At 50.2% G+C, this 18,680-nt stretch overlaps 2 protein-coding genes across 2 annotated transcripts; both read right to left on the reverse strand.

Moving 5' to 3' along the window:
* EAH_00018520 (DEAD/DEAH box helicase, putative) lies at positions 1 to 3,748 on the reverse strand (the record flags this gene model as incomplete). Its single annotated transcript, XM_013393765.1, has 10 exons — positions 1 to 171; positions 309 to 594; positions 720 to 951; positions 1,155 to 1,315; positions 1,417 to 1,541; positions 1,761 to 1,915; positions 2,228 to 2,360; positions 2,535 to 2,813; positions 3,090 to 3,223; positions 3,346 to 3,748. The coding sequence occupies 10 exons, from the start codon at positions 3,746 to 3,748 to the stop codon at positions 1 to 3; spliced, it is 2,079 nt and encodes a 692-aa protein (XP_013249219.1).
* A 9,560-nt stretch (positions 3,749 to 13,308) lies between these two features.
* Positions 13,309 to 17,516, reverse strand: EAH_00018530 (hypothetical protein, conserved; the record flags this gene model as incomplete). Its single annotated transcript, XM_013393766.1, has 12 exons — positions 13,309 to 13,366; positions 14,043 to 14,151; positions 14,572 to 14,712; positions 14,966 to 15,039; positions 15,252 to 15,391; positions 15,564 to 15,656; positions 15,791 to 15,879; positions 15,987 to 16,139; positions 16,251 to 16,387; positions 16,615 to 16,752; positions 16,926 to 17,046; positions 17,201 to 17,516. The coding sequence occupies 12 exons, from the start codon at positions 17,514 to 17,516 to the stop codon at positions 13,309 to 13,311; spliced, it is 1,569 nt and encodes a 522-aa protein (XP_013249220.1).
* Between the last annotated feature and the right edge of the window lie 1,164 nt (positions 17,517 to 18,680).

The following is an 18,680-nucleotide window of genomic DNA, read 5'->3' on the forward strand; positions in this document are numbered from 1 at the left end:
TCACCACTCCCCACCGTACTTCCCAGTACCGCCATAACGCGATCCTGACGTCAAATAGTCCTTACCCGTTGAGCCCTGAGTTTGTCGTTTCTGGCTCTCCAGCTTGGGGCACTGCCCAATACGATGGCCCAAACCACCGCAATACGCGCAACCTCTCACACCTCCAATTTCCTGAGTGTAAGCCACGACATCATAGTCATCTGCAAAGACTGTCAGCCGAAGCATGTGAAACATGCATTTCAAGGAAAACTTCCGTGCTAAGCTGCGTCCAGTCAGCACGCTGAAGGCATGAACGTGAATTCACATACCTTAAGGTTCAAGCCCCTGCTGTCTAGAGCATCAAGGAATGGAGGGATTCTCTGGCCTGCCTCGATCAAAAGCGCCTTAAGATCCAGGAGAACCGTTTCTTCAGAATTCTTATTAATAAAGGTCGTTGCCACACCCGTCCGCCCACATCGTCCAGTGCGTCCAATCCTGTGTACGTAGTTCTCGATTTCCTTGGGCATATCGAAGTTAATTACATGCTGGATCGCTGGAAAGTCGAGCCCTTTTGAGGCTACATCTGTTCCGACGAGCACGTCCTTTCGTCCCTCCCTGAATGTGAGATCTCATCATACCACAGATTCACAAAGAAGTGAACTCGGAATACCACAACTTCAATATTCCCCCCATTTGACTCAGTCAACATGTCTGACACGCATTCGACCAAATTTGCGCACTTGAAAAGACGAACAGCTTCGCTGCGTTCTTCTTGGGCAAGACCTCCATGAATCGCAACAGCTTCGACACCCTTTAACAGCAGATACTCCTGGATATCATCCACATCCTTCTTGTTCTCGCAAAATACCAAGGCCGGAGGCTCTGTCTTTTGCAGGCAATGCAGGAGATATGGAAGCTTATTTTCCTGCTTCACATATTCAACCTCTTGAATAACATCCAAGTTTGCAGCGCCTAAACGCAAACACAGCCGATTAGTTGAGCAGAGACACACGCGGAGCAATACAGACCACCCTATCCGCTAGTAGGGAAGGCACTTGGCTGATTACCGAAAGGCATGCCAACATGGAGGCGATCATATTCTGCCAGTGTAAGTTATACCTACACACGGCAATTCAAATGCATGCACGCATGAGCACGAAAGTACCCATTCGTACCTGCTCTGCCGACGTTGACGACTATAGGGTCAACAAGCGCAGACTTCGCGAACTCTTGAATCTTTCGAGGCATGGTAGCAGAGAATAAAAGAGTCTGTCTCTGGTGGCCAAAGCAATCTAGCACATTCCTTACCTCCTCTTCAAAACCCATGTCCACCATTCTGTAGCACAAGGGGCAGGACGGGAGAGGGGAAATGAGAAACTGTCGAGTATTATGTTTGCGACTGCCAGGAGGTTACATGCCTATACGGACAAGCCCCACCTGTCTGCTTCGTCGAATGCAAGGTACCGACACTGGCTAAGCCCCATTCGCCTCTTGTTGAGCATATCTGTTAGTCTTCCAGGAGTTGCCACCACGCAATGCAGTCCATTACGTATGAAGGCAGCCTGAAAAACAGAGTAATCCCTTGGGAAAGCACCTGTGGTGCCACACGAGCCAGTGCCAAGCCAATAACTAAAATACACGCGCGCTGTAGCTTGACGCATCTGCGCAAGCCGGCAACCCGAGAAGTGCTGTAGACCTGCTGCCTGGGTCGATCAGCCTCATGAACAGCAGGCGCGAATTTTCAGGGCGCTTCCCAGCAATACCCTGATACACGCACACACCTGTTCTTGAGTGCTAACACCTCCAATCATGCATAGGCAACGAAGTTGAGGGTATCCGCCTTCGTGAAGAGCAGTCGCAAAGAAGTTCACCACATCTGTGGTCTGGCTCGCTAGCTCCCGCGAAGGGCAAACAACCAGCCCCCAAGGACCCTCTCCTGTGCCAAAAGAGCATTCATTATATTTGCAATAGCTTCGACCAACAAAAAACAACCACGTTTACGATAAGAAACCCGTTCATCCTCACCCAAGCTACGAGTAGCATTTGCACCAGTACAAAGTGCGCACTACATTGCACGCCACAAACAAGACGAGGCGAAAAAAACAACCCCATTGCGACACAGTTTCCTACAGGGCGGCAGTGCAGAAAAGGGGCCCCCCGCCAGTGTTGGAAACTTGAAGTGGAGCATTAGATGCTCAGGACAACAGCGCGGTCCGCGTTCAGGTGTGTAAGATCCTAGGCATCTTACCAGCAATGTAAGGGGAGCGCAATTCCGACTCTAGAGCTCCCATAAGCATAGGTAGAGTGAATACGAGAGTCTTCCCACTGCCCGTGAAGGCGATACCAATCAAATCCCGTCCCTGTAACAGTGCTGGGATGCCCTGCGGTTGCGTAATGAAGCACCACAACTCTAAGGTGCATGAAGCGCAGCTTATAATGCGCTAAGCAAACGGCTGCTCCGTCTCTTGTATTTTCTTCCTAAAGATACGTGGTTTTTGCATGCTCCTGCCCAAACTCCGCGCTCTCTCTCTCTCTTCAGCAATCCGCCGTCTTACTTGCATCTGAATCTGGGTGGGTGCTGTGATGTTCTTCTTTTTCAACGCATCCAGAATCGGTTGGGGAAAACGCATGTCTTTGAAATTGCGGAAGGGCGGCGGCACATCTGTTCCATTCACGTCAACGAAGAAGCGTTCCCGAACCTCTTTGGCCTCTGCCTCCGTCATCTCACGATATTTGGCAGGCATTGTCCAAGAAGTGGCCATTCGCTTGGAATAGACAATACCCTTGGCCCGCTCCCTGACGCCTTGCAAAGGCGCTCCCAGTGATTTCGAAACCTGAGAGGCAAAGGGACACAATGTCCTTCTACAATCCATAAAATAGCGTTGCTTGGTCCGAGATGCGCTAAAAAGGAAAAACACAGCTCCCGCCAAGATTCAGATGCACGTAAGACGGCCCATTGTTGAAGAAATAGAGTGCGCAGAATTTGGGCAGTAGGAAAACCCTACACGCTTGTATTCTGCAGAGCATGAAAGAACCATGTATCTACAGCAAGAGCGGCAATACGTCACTGAGACTATGTGCTTCTGGCGGTTCAACTAGTTTCCTCGCACCTGTTCCAGGATCCGTTGCTCTTCCTCCTCAATTTCCTGCACAACATCTTTTTTGTTCTTTTCTGCTTCCTGCCGCAACTTGCGGCTTGTCGCGAGGAGGGTCTTTCTAAAGTCGAGACGGGCCTTTGATATGGCTGCATAGAGCACGAGGACCCCTTTCACGGATTGTGCGCAGCTCCCCAACATTCCGCTGATAAAATCTGCAAAAAGAATTGTTAAACACTTTTACAGGCTACTGCATTGTTGCGCTGCTTACCTGCTTCCTTCTGCTTCGCTTCTTTCTGTTTAGATTCTTCATCTTGGTCAGATTCAGTGAAGCCAGGTGCCCCCTCCTCTGTTTCCAAATGTATATTGAGTGCCTGCAGCTGCTTTTTCAGTAGCTGTTCGCGTATGGCTTTGCGCTTTTTTAGTGGAACGTATTCCTTGGCATCTGCAGCCTCAGTTTCCTCGAGTAACTTCTCCAGCAAGGAATCATCTTCATCCACCTGTGTTCTTGGCCGCTTGCTGAAGCCTGGTTTCACGGCAGAGCATCCAGAACCTGCTGCGTCCAATGCATCTGCGATAGAGGGCAGAACATCTGCGCTGCCCCCGCTGCCTTGTACAGAGTTCGACGCGACCGGGGCCCGTGAGTCACCGCCGTGGTCCTCAACGAGCCCCATTGCAGGAGGCCACTCCAGGGAGAGCAAGCAAATATACCCCTCGCGACTTTCCTGGGAGGGAAGTGGAGGCTAGGCTTGGATGGAGGACTCGATAAGCAGCAGCTTCGATGCCTGCGTCGTCATCCATGTGGTGCCGCTTAATTTCCCTTCCCACAGTTGTTTCGTTCACCAGCTTAAGAGAACTGTATAAACCAGCCTAATAATATATAAAGGCCTGAATTTAGGAGGAAAGAAAGCTTCTGACGAAGTTTGGAGCTGATTTGTTGGTTCTCAGCCCCGGAATTGCAAGCTGTGTCTTTCGCAACTTCCCCAGTTACTTCAGCAGCATGGCCGGCCACTAACTTGCATGTGCGCAAAGCTTTTGCAACGAGTGGGCAAAAAAAGAGCATTCAACCTTATCTTTTACACAGAGTCTTGTACTATGAGCAAGCAACGTCAGTACATGCAAATGAAAGCCCCAAGCAATCTCGGCGCGTATTGCCTCTGCGTACTCGCTTCACAGGGAGTTTCATGTAGAGAAACATTCGATTACCTGGTCCCATTTCGCTTATTCTTAATATCGGAGATGGGTTGTTACTGTTTTGTTACCCCTGCTAGTGAAACTTTTGCCTTAACTGTTAGTGGTTAGTTGGCGGGTGAGTCATGCACTTGGTCTAGTAGAATTCACTACAACCCCCAGAGTTATTAACTGTATTGACGAGACTCCTTTGAGTGAGATAGATGCAAGATGTGATGCTGCTTTTGTTGGATGATTCGCTGAACTCAGCCACAGCTGTAGCATGTCCGTGCAATTCTGGTACAGGAGCACATGCTTGGCCTTAGTAGGCGCCTTCACGGATGCAAAAGTAGAGCAACTGTATACTGCACTAGCCCAGACAGCAGAAGGGGGTTTAATTTCGTTTGCAAGTGAAGGTGCCTTACAGCATTTGTTGCAAGAATGTACGCTGCTAGCTCGATTGCAACTCACAACAATCCCCGGAAAAGATGGCGGGCAGATCGTCGGTCTATCGCGAACAGATCGCGGACTCACGTTACCCACGATAATACCGCATGGGTAATTGGGGAGATTGGGACCAACGAACGCCACCCCCACAACACGGCAGGAGTGTGTATAGCAGTGGCTAGTATGGGTGCTTCAAAAAATGCAAAAAATGTCTGGCTGCTCTCCCCAAATCTATCAGAGCATCAGCCCTTTTCTTCTGCAGCATAATGGAGTTTGACCAGAGTTTGGCCTCTTGTGGGGAAGCGACCAGCAGAAAGCAACGCCGTCTCGTTGAAGCCAGCTCAGTATCTGCATCTCACGCAGCGGAAAAAGCATTTACAGAGGAGACACTTCATGAAGAATGAAGAATGCCTCCGCCTCTGCCGAGCCTGCAGGTAGGATGAGTGCTGCGAGGCGGAGGCAAAGGAATTCCTTGTTGACTGCTAAGCTGTATTAGCACCCTAGTAGCAACTTTTGAAGCGCGAGAATGATTGCAATAAATAGGCAGGGACACCATTTTTCGGGGTTGCATCCGGACTATGGAAGCCTTCCGGGGAGCGCCAACAATGCGTTTATTCTCAGGGTGATAAGGGAGCAGGTTATGGCGAAACTGAGAAAACGAACAGGGGAAGCTAATGATAGAGCGCTGCATTTAGAACCAGAAGTATGTCGTGAACAGAGGTCCAATGGTAGACTCGGGACATCGCTGGCTCATAGTAAGGCTGTCCCCTGGAGAAATGCAACCGGAAACTGAGCTGCAGAAAGGGAGCTAAGTGGTGAAAGGGTTGACCTCGCAGTTGTAATGGGATGCTGGCGTAACGAGGACAAAAAAAAACGCCACTTTCACCGTCTTATTCGAGACGCAGGAAGGCGCAATTAAAAATGACCCATGTTTAGAGACCATGGATAGCGGGGCTACAAATGCCAGCCCCATGCACAAATCTAAAATACGGCAACCGGCGTCAGACGGGAAAATGGACACTCAAAAAGCCGGAGGACAGTACCACGCTGCGCATCTGGTTCGTTTAGAAGAAAACAAGCTAGCATAATTCGAGATTGCTGGCGTATAAAAAGGACGAACGGACAGGAAAAGCAAGACTTCGACGACTGCCACCAGGGGAACAAATAAAGAGATCAGGGAAACGCCCTGGCCTCCATGCAGCGTTCGACACAGTGATGGGGCCGAAAGGGGTGACAAACGAATGCTTGGTGTGGAGCATAGGCAGGCCCCAGAGAAGAAGAGAACACCAAGATACGAGACCGAAAGTGAAGTATGCAGGGACGACGATAAGACACTCATCCCATCAAGCGAGCCGCACCCGCAGAGAAAACAAAGAAGGTACCTTGCAGATGCGACGATGAAACCTATATCGAGCCAGCGACCCCAGACCGCCACTATGATAACGACATGCAGAACCGGAGATATCCGGAAACGATTCAGCACCTCAGGCCTGTTATCCACATAACTCCTGAGAATGGAGAAAGTATGTGGGGCCTCCTCCGCCCACTAGAGATGGAGTATGAGGAGGTGGGTATACAGCGCGAGAGGTGGGGAGCTGAACTCCGTAGACACCTGAAGGGGAGCGCCTTGAACTACTGATTCTATTTGCTGGATTCTAAGGGTGACGTGGACAACTGGGACCGTGTCAAAGCAGAAATGCTCACAAGATTCTGTGCGGTGTCACAACGAGAGACAGCTGCACAATTGGCCAGGGATAGACGGAAAGGTGACCCCACAAGGTATAGCGCAGAGTTCTCTTTGGTCTTGAGTCGGGGAGAGCCCTTGGATCCACAAGCATTGGTGGGCATTTTCCTAGCTAATCTACCAGACGGCATCCTCTTAGCTGTGACTAGGGACGGCCACAGAGCCCATTCATCCTGGCATGAGGCGCCTACGGAGCTGAAGTCGATCGTAGGCACGAGAAATGGAACATTAGAACAGGTGCAAAGAACCCTGCTCACTTTTCGGGACGTAGTGCGGCGAGCATGGATACACACTGGGGTGATGCAAGGAAGTGGAGAAGGGGGCAAAACCCGCGAACTACGAGACGACAGGGGAGGCACATGTTATGAGTGTAAAGGCAGGGGTCACTCTGCAAGGCGTTGTCCCCCACGCTTTGAAATGTTTCGACGAACAGGGGAGATATGTAGGAAGTGTGGAGGTATGAGGCATTACGCTAGAAAATGCCCAACGAATAATTGCCCGAGGTTTGCAGCAGAGTGGAGACATGGACGGCATTCCAACGCTGGCCGCATACAGCGGCAGCGGCAGCGATGCGTGTTGCTCGGCAGCCGGTGTGCGTCTTGCGATGAATGCTAAGGAGATTCTTGGTCTTCCAGAAGTGCAAATTCGATCCAGTGGTGCCGCATTATCATGGAATCCTCTAGCCAGCGGAGATTTCCAGGCAAACTGGAAAGCAACCCACGACATTGCAGCGCCTTGGGGGCGAATCTGCCATTGGAGGAGCAGCAAGAATCTCTTCAGCATTCATCGAAAGCGTACTTGGGAGAGCCGCAAAAGGCGAGCACTCGCAGTGCAATCTTGCCTGAGAGGCCTATTAGCCATTTCTGCGCATTTTTACTGTCGGGTGCGGAGAGATGGCCAGTGGTGTAGTGCACTACAATGGAGCTAATGTAGTATCCTTAGAGGCCTAGTCTGACGAAAGGGAACAATTCAAATATAAATATACTTATATTGGAAAACCTTAGATAGAAAAGTGGTCAACTTAGCCAGAAGTGGTCGTCCACCTGCATGAGGCCCAGGGCTGAGCGTGAGGCTGACGCATCGGTTCTGGCTCCGACCGCCTTTGAGGGGGTCAGTCAGTTGTTATTTTCTGGGTTTTCCCTAGAAAATAGGGAGTGGAATATGTTTTGGAAATTATTATTTGATTAAATGGAACTTTTGTGGATTGTGCATAGAGGATAGATAACAGATGTGGAGTGTGCAGCCAGTAAGGCATATATACTTACAGACACAAGTAGTAACAGTGAAGTTGAGCTGTTCAATACAAGTGGCCACTCGTCGCCCTCGGCGATTTTCGTTGAAACACATGGGCTAGGATAGTGACTTGCTTGTATAGTTTATTTCATAGATGTTAAATATTAACTTCAATATAACCATTAATTGTAAATGAAGTTTGCTGAGGTTCCATCGTGTCTTCGTAAACTCTTCGAGACACGTTTGAGTGTGCAACGCTGGCGACACGGGTCTTCGTTGTCAGATATGATTCTGCTTCTTCTTGCTCGCCTTTTGTTTTTAAAGTATCAATTTAATAATGTAAATGCCTTCGTTGTCGTCTTCAGCAAAAATAATGGCATTGACAGCGTCAGCGTCGAGGCCCACACTTTCATAGTAGGTGTAGTGCGCAGGCACTACAATGGGCTCTCCGTTGAGCCTCTGGCGATCTAATTCTCGACAAAGCACAACAAATAGAATATTTAATATTAAATAAAGATTTTAAAGTCCGAAATTGTGGCCAATTAGGCTACGAATGTCCACAGTCCTTACGGTATAGGTGCTGGCTGGTCCGCGAAGGCTCGGCCCTGGAGGGTCAGGCGGGCGCCAGAACCGCCCATTAGAAAGCGTGCACTTAATAACTGGAACGGGATTTTGGTTGTAAAATTTGTGATTGTGTGTTTTAGGACCCTTTAAGGTTTTGCCGTGTTTGGTGATAGATATTTGTCATGCACCTCTGTAGTGCAGTCTAGGGTAACACATATTAGCTGCCGCGGATTAGCGTTGTTCACTGCATATGGGGGCTGTCCCGGGATGTTACGACCCGAGACCTCTGGCACTTATGTTGAGCCCGCGTTTGCGGCTGTTGTTTAGTTGTTTCGTAAGCAGATCTAGCTTGTCTGAGGCCGTTCAACGCATGCACCTACGCGAGGGGAAGATCCTAGGCGGAAACCAAGGATCGGAACCAGAAGGAAGAGAGCCGTATTACAGATCAGAAAGTGAATTGGATACAGACTGAGTCAAAACGTTTGGTGGGAACGAGAGATGACAAGTTGGTCAAGAACTGACAGATGCGGCATGAGTTGGTGCAAGCGAAACGGAGAGTAAAGAGGGCAGTGGAGGGCCCTTCGCTAGTAGAGAGAACGAGGGTTGGGAAAGCCAACGTAGGTTATGAAAGTAAATGCACAGGGGCTCTGTGCCTAGTACTGACGGGAACTAATGCCATCCCAGTATCCTCGGAGTGAGGGAAAACGGTGATTGGTCCGGGCAGAATCGTCACGGCAGAGGCTGCCGAAATTAGAGGGGACCAGCAGACATTGGGGGCTCAGCTAAGGTTGAGGAAACTAGGGGAGAAATGGATGAAGCAAGGCGGGAGCCACGCAACCTCTGCGAACGGGGAGCAGAGGGACCAGACGAGTCCAACAGCCCGGGAGACGAGGGTGTTGTGGCGCCATGGCGGCGAGAAGACGGGAGGCAGGCGGAGCCTAACAAAGACGGTATATTGTGTAGCGTAGGCACAACTGTTGATCTAAGAGTGGACGAGGCCGGGAGCCCAGGCGAAACGCTCTTGGATACGGGGGCCTCTCGGAGGAGTTTCATCAATTCGCAGACAGTTGAGCTTTTACAGCTGAAGGCGGCGTCCTTCAGAAGAGTGTGTGTTAACGGTGGCCAATGACGAACAGATGCGCATTGATCATGTCATGAAATCGACGACGCGTTGTGAATGAGAGTGTTCCACAGGAGATTTCTTGGTTTGGCTTGCGTCCTATGATGTTGAGTTGGGGCTTGATTGGTCTACTGCGCTTAGAGTGTCGTGGTGATTTTAGTCGGATAAGTGGCGTACTTACGTGAATGGGAAGTGGCGAGAGCTGCCTGGAGCTCGATCAGTTGCAGAAAGGCAGAGGGGGCCGCGCTAAAGAAGCGCGCCAGAGGGCCCATGCAGAGCATACATACGACATATTCGCCAGGAAAATGGCGGGCATGTCACCGGAGGAGGGTGCAGCCATCCTACGGCCGTCACCTAAGGGGTACAAGGCCCACGCGAGGGCAGGAACGAAGGTACGAACGGAACATAGTTCAGCAGGCCAAGGCAAATGTGCAGGGACTGTACAGCATACTGGCTTTTACCTGAAACCGGGGAGGCATAGGGGGCACGTCTCATCGTTGAGCGGCGAGGGGAACCTAATAACAGGAACGGGATTTTGATTATAAAATCCGTGATTGGGTGTTTTAGGGCCCTTTAAGGGGTGTTTGCTTGCGTTAGATATTTAGTATGCACCTATGTAGTGCAGTCTAGGGTAACACGTAGTAACAGCTGCGGGTGAGAGCTGTTCACTACATTGGGGCTGCTGAAGAAATATGATGTTCAGTCTATTGTGACGTTTGTTCGTGCATGCAGGGCCCAAAACCCGCTCGAGTTGGTGTGTGAATGCTGCTTTCCTCTTTCCTGTGGAGATGGGGATAATTGCAGTGTATTGCCAGTAACGACACGCTTCAACTGAGAGCAACTTGTAGCGTTGCCATGCTTGCGCTGATTCGGTTGCTTCCTTTAGCATGGCATGTTTGACGTCGATGCGGGCACTTCTGATCCAGTGTAGGCTGCCCCCTGAGGGCCAAGTAAGTGTCTAACAATTGTCTACTGTCTACAGTGTTCATATATGCAGCGAAGGAGGCTAGGTTGTGATTGCATGTGGGGTAGCTGCGCATCATGAGCTAGAGTGAGGTGCGTTGCAAGTCATGTCAAGCCGCCACCTCCCCCTTAGCCCGAGGGCCTTGTCTTGCTGTGCTTAGAATACCTAGAGATGGAAAGGAAACGTGACAAGGTTTTTCCAATATTTGGACTGTACTACAGCCCTCAGTGGCACTCTGAGTCTCTCGCTACTGCTGGCGGCTTGGCGGAGGTCAATTTTGGCTAACCGTTCCTACCACTGTGGGCTTAGGATATGTTCTTCTTTGTTAGTGAAGTGTGCAACTCAGGCCTTTTGAATATTAGGATATGGCGTTTGTGGCTTGGAGGCAGTGGCAGTTTGCCAGGCCTAGATGGGCTTAGAGAGGCGCCCCACTATAGCGTGGTGTGCCTATAACGTGGTGTGCCATGAACGCTTTAATGGCTGTAGTGGACAGAAATCGAGGAGCATTAAGCTCCTCGATTTCTGTCCACAACAGCCGTTAAAGCGTTCATTGTATACAGTATATATCATTGTATACAGTGCAGTTGTTTATGAACATACCGCTCATCGTTGCAACTCATGTGTCGTCAGGAGTCCTCTTCCCCAGCTCCACACCTTCAGACTGGTGAGGCCAGAACATCTGGGGAAGGTAGAGGTCAAATGCCTCTTTAGAAGCCTTACGTTGAGTCTTCTGAGTTGGCTTCAGCTCACTACGGTCGTTGGAAGTGAAAAATCTAATGCTTGTACTACTCTTTCATATTATTTACAAATTTATTCTGTAGATTGTTTTTGTTGACGTTTAGAGCTCTTGTTACAGGAAATTATATATTATTAACACGCATTGTTTACAAGTGAAATAACTCATTTCGAAATTCACTCGTCGCAGCCTTAGGGATGTGATGCGGTGGACTGCGAAGAAGCCGGTCGGGTTAGAACAACTTCTTGGACCTGTTAAAAGACTTCCTTAGAAGCTGATTCATCCTCAGAAAAGGCAGGCCAGAAGGGCTGTGTGATCGCTCATCGGCAACATCCCTTCTCCTGCCTGCTGTTCACCCCACTGTTCCAACCCGCTGCCAACCGTGTGAGGAGGTTGGGTAAGTTGGGTACCCTATCTTAACTCACCAGTCGAAGGTGTTTCGCTGGTGGGGCGCGGCGGGTGAGCTGTTAAAACCCAAAGAGTTAATGGTTACCTTTTTGTTGCACCGCTGGTGAGGATGAGGTCCATATCGGGGGGCCCTGAGATCCCTGAGGCCCTAATCATCTTTAGCTGCCGTGTCGAAGGGAGTTTCTCATACCTGCTGAGCTCCGCACTGTCTTTGCGTGGTAAGGGGCCCCTGTCTCTGACAACCTGCAATTATTAAACTCCTTAAGGCATGATTTGAGCACTGCACTAGGGAAAAGAGCAGAAAAAAAACGAGGTCATGTGAAGAGCTCCCAAAACGCTGACCTTACTTCAAGTACCCAGGTGTGAAGGGAGTCCTCGGCCTTATCCGAGTACCATTGTGAGCCACAATAGTCAAGATTCTCCACATAAAAGTTTCCCAAAATCATCTGGCCTCCACTCCAATCCTCAGGCTGCCTGGACACACCACCCCAAGCGCTGGAGGAGAGGAGGTGCCCTGAATGCAAAACACTTCGTTGCATATGCAAAGCCCAGGCAACACCACCTGTAACCAAACCATGCCCCCTTTGCTCCATACCACTGAAAGCGACTAATAAAAGGCTTCTTTGCCCTTTAGCAGGCAGATTGCAAGAAAGTCGAAGTACAGGTGCCAGCCTAAGACAGCCCATGATCAAAGGAACGATTCATTGAACACGGCAAAACTCCAAAACTCCAGGGCTGGCAATAGGAGCCTCGCGCATAGTGGACATTCGCTACAGCAAGAGTCCCCAAAAACTCGCCGAGATGAAATTATCCGGCTCTTTGCAAGCCGTATGCTAGCCCTTCTACCTGCTGAACCACTTGCGTGTACGCAACACTGGCTCTCTATTATGCGCATACTGTGTGGCCAAAAGCGCGCGATAGCAACGATAGAGAAAGCGGTGCCAAACAGACGGAGTGGAGTTGGGCACGCAAACTTCAAAACCCCACGATGATCACGCAAGCAAGTTTCCCAGCTCTCGGCAGAATACGGGCTACCGTCCCCTCTCCAGACGGTGCTGGGTTAAACAAGGCTAAGCGGACCAAGCGCAGGCTAGTCGCAACTGAAAGAGTTTTCAGCTGTCAGCATGGGCCGCCTTTCTTGAATCCCTGCTTGTTGGAAGACCAGAGAAAGTCAGAAATGTTGAAGAGGTGCGGGCAACATCACCGGACTGCCGGCAAGTGTCCTGCTAACCATTGGAATGCAATGAGCATTTTGCTGTGAGACACTGGGCCCGAAAGAAAAGGAGTGGCACATTCATAGACTGCACCAACTCTGAACGCAAAACAGCTTACATAGTATCGCCGAACCAGGAACACTCGACCGTTCGACGGGTTGCACTTTCTTTTGTCTCCCAATAGCTGCACAGATACCTTCAGGCTCGCCGTTTTTCGTGGGAGTCCCATCAGCATCTACTCACTTCGTGCTTGTCGCGCCGTCAGTAACGGCCCACGCCTTTCGTGCGCACCGCAGAACAGCCACTGTCATACAGAACAGGGATAGCCGTCAATTACCATGTAATGGCTGCTGCCTCCTAGCACGAATAAGATATACTCTTTCACCAGTTCACTGAGATCACTCGACTGTCTTGCAGTTGCTGATCACATCGGCGAAACACCCCGAACTCGCAGTTACCAAGGAAGATGGCGCCTACAGCTAACGAGCTTTCATATATACCTGCGTGAAGCAAGTGAGTTCGCTTTTACGCGCATACGTGCTGGATGCAGCAGCGCATAACCGCAAAGGTAAAGAATGCTTCGTTATACTGTCGGTGTAGGCACGCACACACTAACTGTATAACCGCACGATGCTCACAGTTGCAGGTCCAACTGCACTTCACCAGACACCGCTCCGTCCGCCGATAGGAGCCTACGCAAAAACGCACCCCAAGACTTGCTCTTGATACTCTCCGAAGATTGTTACTCTGGGCTGCAGACCCATTGTAATGAAGCGGTTGTTAGTTCCCCTGGCTACACAAATAGTCCACCCACATCGAAGGTGGCACCGACCCCAGGAATGTCCACCTAAATCGGTTGACGCTGCAAAGCAGCCTGTAACAGCTCATATCGAGCTTGCTCGCATGAGGCTACCCAAGGTACTTGTGCCTGTGGTTTGTCAAGATGTGCGTTGTTCGTCAGTCGTACGCTCGTGAAGGTCATAGCGAATGCTGTCCTTCCCATACTCTCCTGCGCATTTTAACTGAGACCTCTTAAAGGCTATTGCTATATTTTGTCGAGTAGTTTATTTAGTTAGCCCAAGCTGAAAATTTCCCTTTCATTGGTTTCATGGCTCTTCAGTGGCTGAGTATGGTTCGCTTGAAGCCAACGCTAGCAGCAGCTGTCTCGCGGTTTTCTCTTGTGCAGGCACTGCACGGCATTAGCAAGCAGGATACCATGGCAGTATTTCATTGTTTGTTGATAGCTCGCTGGGGCTACCAGCGGGCTTGCGCCTGCCACTCACGTCGTTAAAAAATTGCGCTATGAGCTTGCAGCCAACGCGCTCAAGAGAGTTGCAGTGCGCCTTAAGCGGGAACTTAAGCGCTCACTCGCACGGTTTGTGCTGGAGAAGGGCAAGCCTCCCACACCTGGAAGTACTGCCGAAGAACCTGCGGCGTATTGCTGGCGTCTGGTGGTTCTTTCTTGAGAGCTGTAGACCTGTAGGAAGTTTCCGGAAACCGCAATTTTACATCCTCGAAGGCAACAGTACTGAAGGACAGCCGAAAAAGGTCTGCAGGAACTTCTTTCCGTATGCATTACGCCTACTACACAACTCCAGCGTCTTGGGAATCTGCTGTTGGCATAGACGAGCATACACCTTCAGCAGACAGCCATGGAGGGTGGCGTCCGCACAGCGCCAACACTGTATGTAAGTGTGGCTTTACTACTGCTGGCAGCACGAGTTCAGGAAGCTGTGACTACTTTTCACACAAGTATAAAAAGCGTTCGTCAATGCGCAGTAGAGGCCTGCATCAGTAACCGAAGCGAAATCGCACAAAGAAATGAAGCAGACAAAGCTAGCGATAAAAGAACATGCCCCATGCCCCACGAGTGCTAAAAGATGCGTTGAATGCATACCCGAGTAGTGCTCAGGTTGTCGACGTCGATTTCGAATGCTCCTGCGGGTAATAACCACAACCAAATTGAGGTCGTCGTTTAACTTTAGAGATGTGTAAAAAATAGTCACAGCTTCCAGGAATCTTCGCTTGTGAACTCGCACTGCCAGTAGCAGTAAAGCCACACACAACAATATTTTTGTGCTGCATTTCACCGGAGGTGAATTGCCTTATCTAGGGCTATTGCCGCAGTACAAGCAAAAAGCAAGTGAATCGCCCTGCTTCAAATCAGATTGTCTCCTGGGTGAAAACTCCTTGTTGGTAATAAAGGTGTGGAGGTCGCTAACTAAGTCTAAATCCAACAACTGATGGGCACGTTAGCAACAAAGCCACACGAAAATGAAAATGCGACTTACGCGAAGAGCCTGGTCCAGACTGGCGCACGATGGGGACAAAATTCTCGTCCCAAACCGCTGTGTTGAGCCGCCAGCTGTTGCACATACAGAAAAAGAAAAGGATGCAGTACACCTTGAAAAGCCAACATGACTGTTCTTCGTTGAAACGAGCAGCCTTCCACCGACGGTGTGACGTAGAGGCGGAGACGCGTATAAAAAAGCTCGTCCTATGTTCATCCCGCGGAGCCGTAAATGAACACAGGCAGCAGGTGATGCGCGCTGCCGTTTCCCGGTGAGGGGAACCTACCTTCGGCTGACTTCAACAGTACGGGACGTCCTGTTATCAGTGAAGGAGAGCAGAGCAAGAAGCTCGTAGCATTCTCCATGGTTACGCAGATCCGCCTCCGTAATATCTCTTAGAGGACTTCCAACGTCACGCTGATCGACCTGCAGTTAACACATGCATCATGTCTGTAGAATTTCAAGCACAAAAAATGAAGATGGCAAGATCACTCCACCACAGCAACAACAAATGCCAAAAATGCCAATAGAAAATCCGGGAAGCATCCGAAGCAGTGCAGACAAAGTATCCAGACCGGGCCCACTGTGCTGCGCTCACTGTGACAGTAATTGGCAACGCCATGAACTCCAATGGGGTGTCGGTGTGGAACATGGAGAATTGACGAATTGAAAGCCCTCCCCGGCGGTGCACCTACACATAGCAGGTTGCGGCGCCAATCAAACATAGGCTGTCCTCGACGATCTATCAGTCGCACGCACTATAAGCAGCGTGTTACGAAACAAGTTTCATAAGGGATGGGGAAAGGCTGGCTTCACGATGGTCACCAAAAAGAATAGCGCGAGCTTCGTGTTGAAAAACGAGGTCTCCGTAATGTTCAACATGCGAAATGATATCCGTAGGCCCTCCCTCGACTCTGCAGGAGCGTGCGTGAGGCAAACTCGAATACGGTATGCACAACGGTGGCGACTACGGCAAGAAAGTACTACCAACTTTTACCACTGCTCGACGGACCAGGCAAACCACATTTAGGAGCGTCTTCGTTGCTTTTAATAAGCACTGAATCACTGGACGGGCGAGCCAAGTACGTATGACTGGGGATGTTTCCTTGGCACTGATGCATGTCTTTGTCCTCGCTGCTCTGTGATGCGTGATCACTCGCGTTTGGCGAAGAAGCTGTATACAGCCACAGCACCAGAAAACGAATTTGAATCTTCAGGTACGCCCCATCAAGTAGTGTGCTTCTATCCGCAATGTGCAATCAGCAGCTTTTTGTGGAATTCTTACACTCGTCTTCACGTATGCCTACGAGCAGTGGCTCGTGCAACGGAGCACTGGGAGCCCCCGACGGGTAGTGCATGGAGCTCCCCGACACTGTACGCTGGTGTGTTGATGCCGGCGAATTGCTTCCGTTGACGACGAATCTGTTGCCGGACGACGAGGGCTCGTGCAGTGAATTGCATTTGCTTCAAAGGAAGAGCATGCAAGCAAAATGAAATTCGTGAGATGCAAGTGCAGTGCATATCGAATCATCCGACTAACGTGCAATAGGTCCTGGGTAATCAGACCTGCAAAATTCTACAGCCAAAGGTGGCAGCAAACAGACGCCGAGTACCACAGCCTTATGTGTTGTCATCTGTTGTCTCCTTACCCGCTGGAGACGACAAGTCTCTGCGTAAACGCTAAGGCCCATTTCCTCCTTGCTGCGGAAGAAAACTTCTGGAACACAAGCCCCAGAATGAGTGAATTGAGCAGCACACCCGTGACCACTATCGGGGTCACCATGAAGCTGGAGATACGACATGAAGGGTACCTACGAAAGAACAAGCCGATCCGAACTTGAAAATTTGGCTTCCAGTAATAAGCCCACTAAGCAATAGTATCCCTATAAGTTATAGGTTCAGCTGCCTTTGCGTATCCGCTATCTCCTACACAACGCGCGTACAGATCTTCCCCAAGTACCTGGGACTTCCATAGCCGATTGCGAACATCGTTTCGACAACAAAGAAGAAGTAATCCCAGTTTGAATTCGAACTTCCAAGGCACTCATTTGCGTTTGCTCCAGTGGCAAGAAACAAAATCACTGTAAAGTGCACACCAAAGAAAGCACACGTGCGCAGGCGCCTCAACGGCCAGAGGCTAAGCTCCTGGCTCGCTGAGATCTCTTGCGACGATGCTTCTGCTTCGGAAAGGGAGCGAAAGAGCAAAACTGATAAGCAATCGGGATATTTACTAACACGAAAGAACTGCAGCGCACATGACCACCGTGATGAAGACGAGGGCAACCAGCGGCAGCCATCGAAGGGCAAGAATTGCGTGAAACCTGTCGTTAATGAGAAATTCAACATAGCCACCAGACCGTCGGAAACGGTGTTCAAGGTTAAGTCCTCCATCTCTTCTCACGAAGTCCCTTTGGAAAGACAGCGTGTGTGTGACAGGTGTTTCCTCATCTTCTGGAAATTCCACGTGGAAGGAACGAACCCGCAATGTGGATCCCCATTCGTGAGGTGTTATGTGCTGCATTCCATCATGTCCTTGGGAGTGAAGCTTCATTGCGAACCTGACCCGGGTAGCTGCGTTCCGCTGATGCTCTACGTCGGCGATGCCGTAGGTTAGCTGTCCATGCTCCAAGTTGCCCATGCAAATGTGATTGTCTCGAACTACACGCCCCCAACGGTGTTATACCTCATTCAGTGGATGAGCTTGTTGGTCTCCTAGTTGAACGCGTTGACAGATCCAGGCGTAGTTGCGCACTGTTGTCTGCAGCGCATGGCCTAATCTGATCTGGCTCAGGGCAAATAAAGAACTGCCCACTAGGGTCAAGATAAGGGTCACGTGGAAAATTGGCCTTATTTAACTCCAGGAATGCATGCCCATAGCTGGACAATTATCGCATTCCGGTCGCCACGGGACAGCATGTGACACCATGCCGGTTGCAGCAAGCGAGCATCGAGAGCGAGCCCCCACCGGCTGAAGTGGGAAGCAAAAAAAGGACTACCCTAATAAAGATGAATTTATTTTTCAGGTTTATTAGCGTTTACTCCGTCCTTCTGTATCAATGCGTTGAAGAGCGAGGTGTTAAAGCCCCCGATCTCTTCGCTGCTTGAATTTGATGCGGCAGGCAAGGGTGATATGTTATTAAACCATTACGCAGGACGCAATCCGTAAGCTCGCGTTCAAAGCTCTCATTTCCAGGCTGAGCCAACGGAATGGCCTTCTCTTGAGTGTGCAAGCCCTCTATACACGCGAAGAGGAAACGGCGGCTGCCGGTCGTACACAACGGCATGCATGTGCTCGCGTGTCCCAGCGGTGAGTCAATCTAGCGGCCACAGCTTGGGCCTTCGTATGTCATTTCGCCTACATTGGAAGTGAGCACCTCTATTTAAGGACATACCAGGCCTTCAAATGTTCCGTGGTACGCTTGCGGTGCCGAGGCGAGTGTGATGACTTCACGGCATTATTGAGCACTTTGCAAATGGCGCTTCCGAGGTTAACGCCGAAGTACGTTGAGCGCTCATGTTGAGTGGAGTTCCTGCTCCACCTGGGTGTACGCGGTAGGTCTACCTCTTAACGCATTGTTCTCGTGCAGATGCAGCGTCGCCTTTCCTTGCTATCTACCCACCTGGTGGACAGGTTCTCGCACCTGGTAACTTCGCCGTATGTAAACACCTGCATATGTGTATGCAATGTGATCTTTTTGGGTACTGAAAGTACGAA

The sequence above is a fragment of the Eimeria acervulina genome, genomic scaffold, assembly GCF_000499425.1.
Source record: "Eimeria acervulina Houghton genomic scaffold, Eah_scaff121, whole genome shotgun sequence".
Classification (NCBI taxonomy): domain Eukaryota; phylum Apicomplexa; class Conoidasida; order Eucoccidiorida; family Eimeriidae; genus Eimeria; species Eimeria acervulina.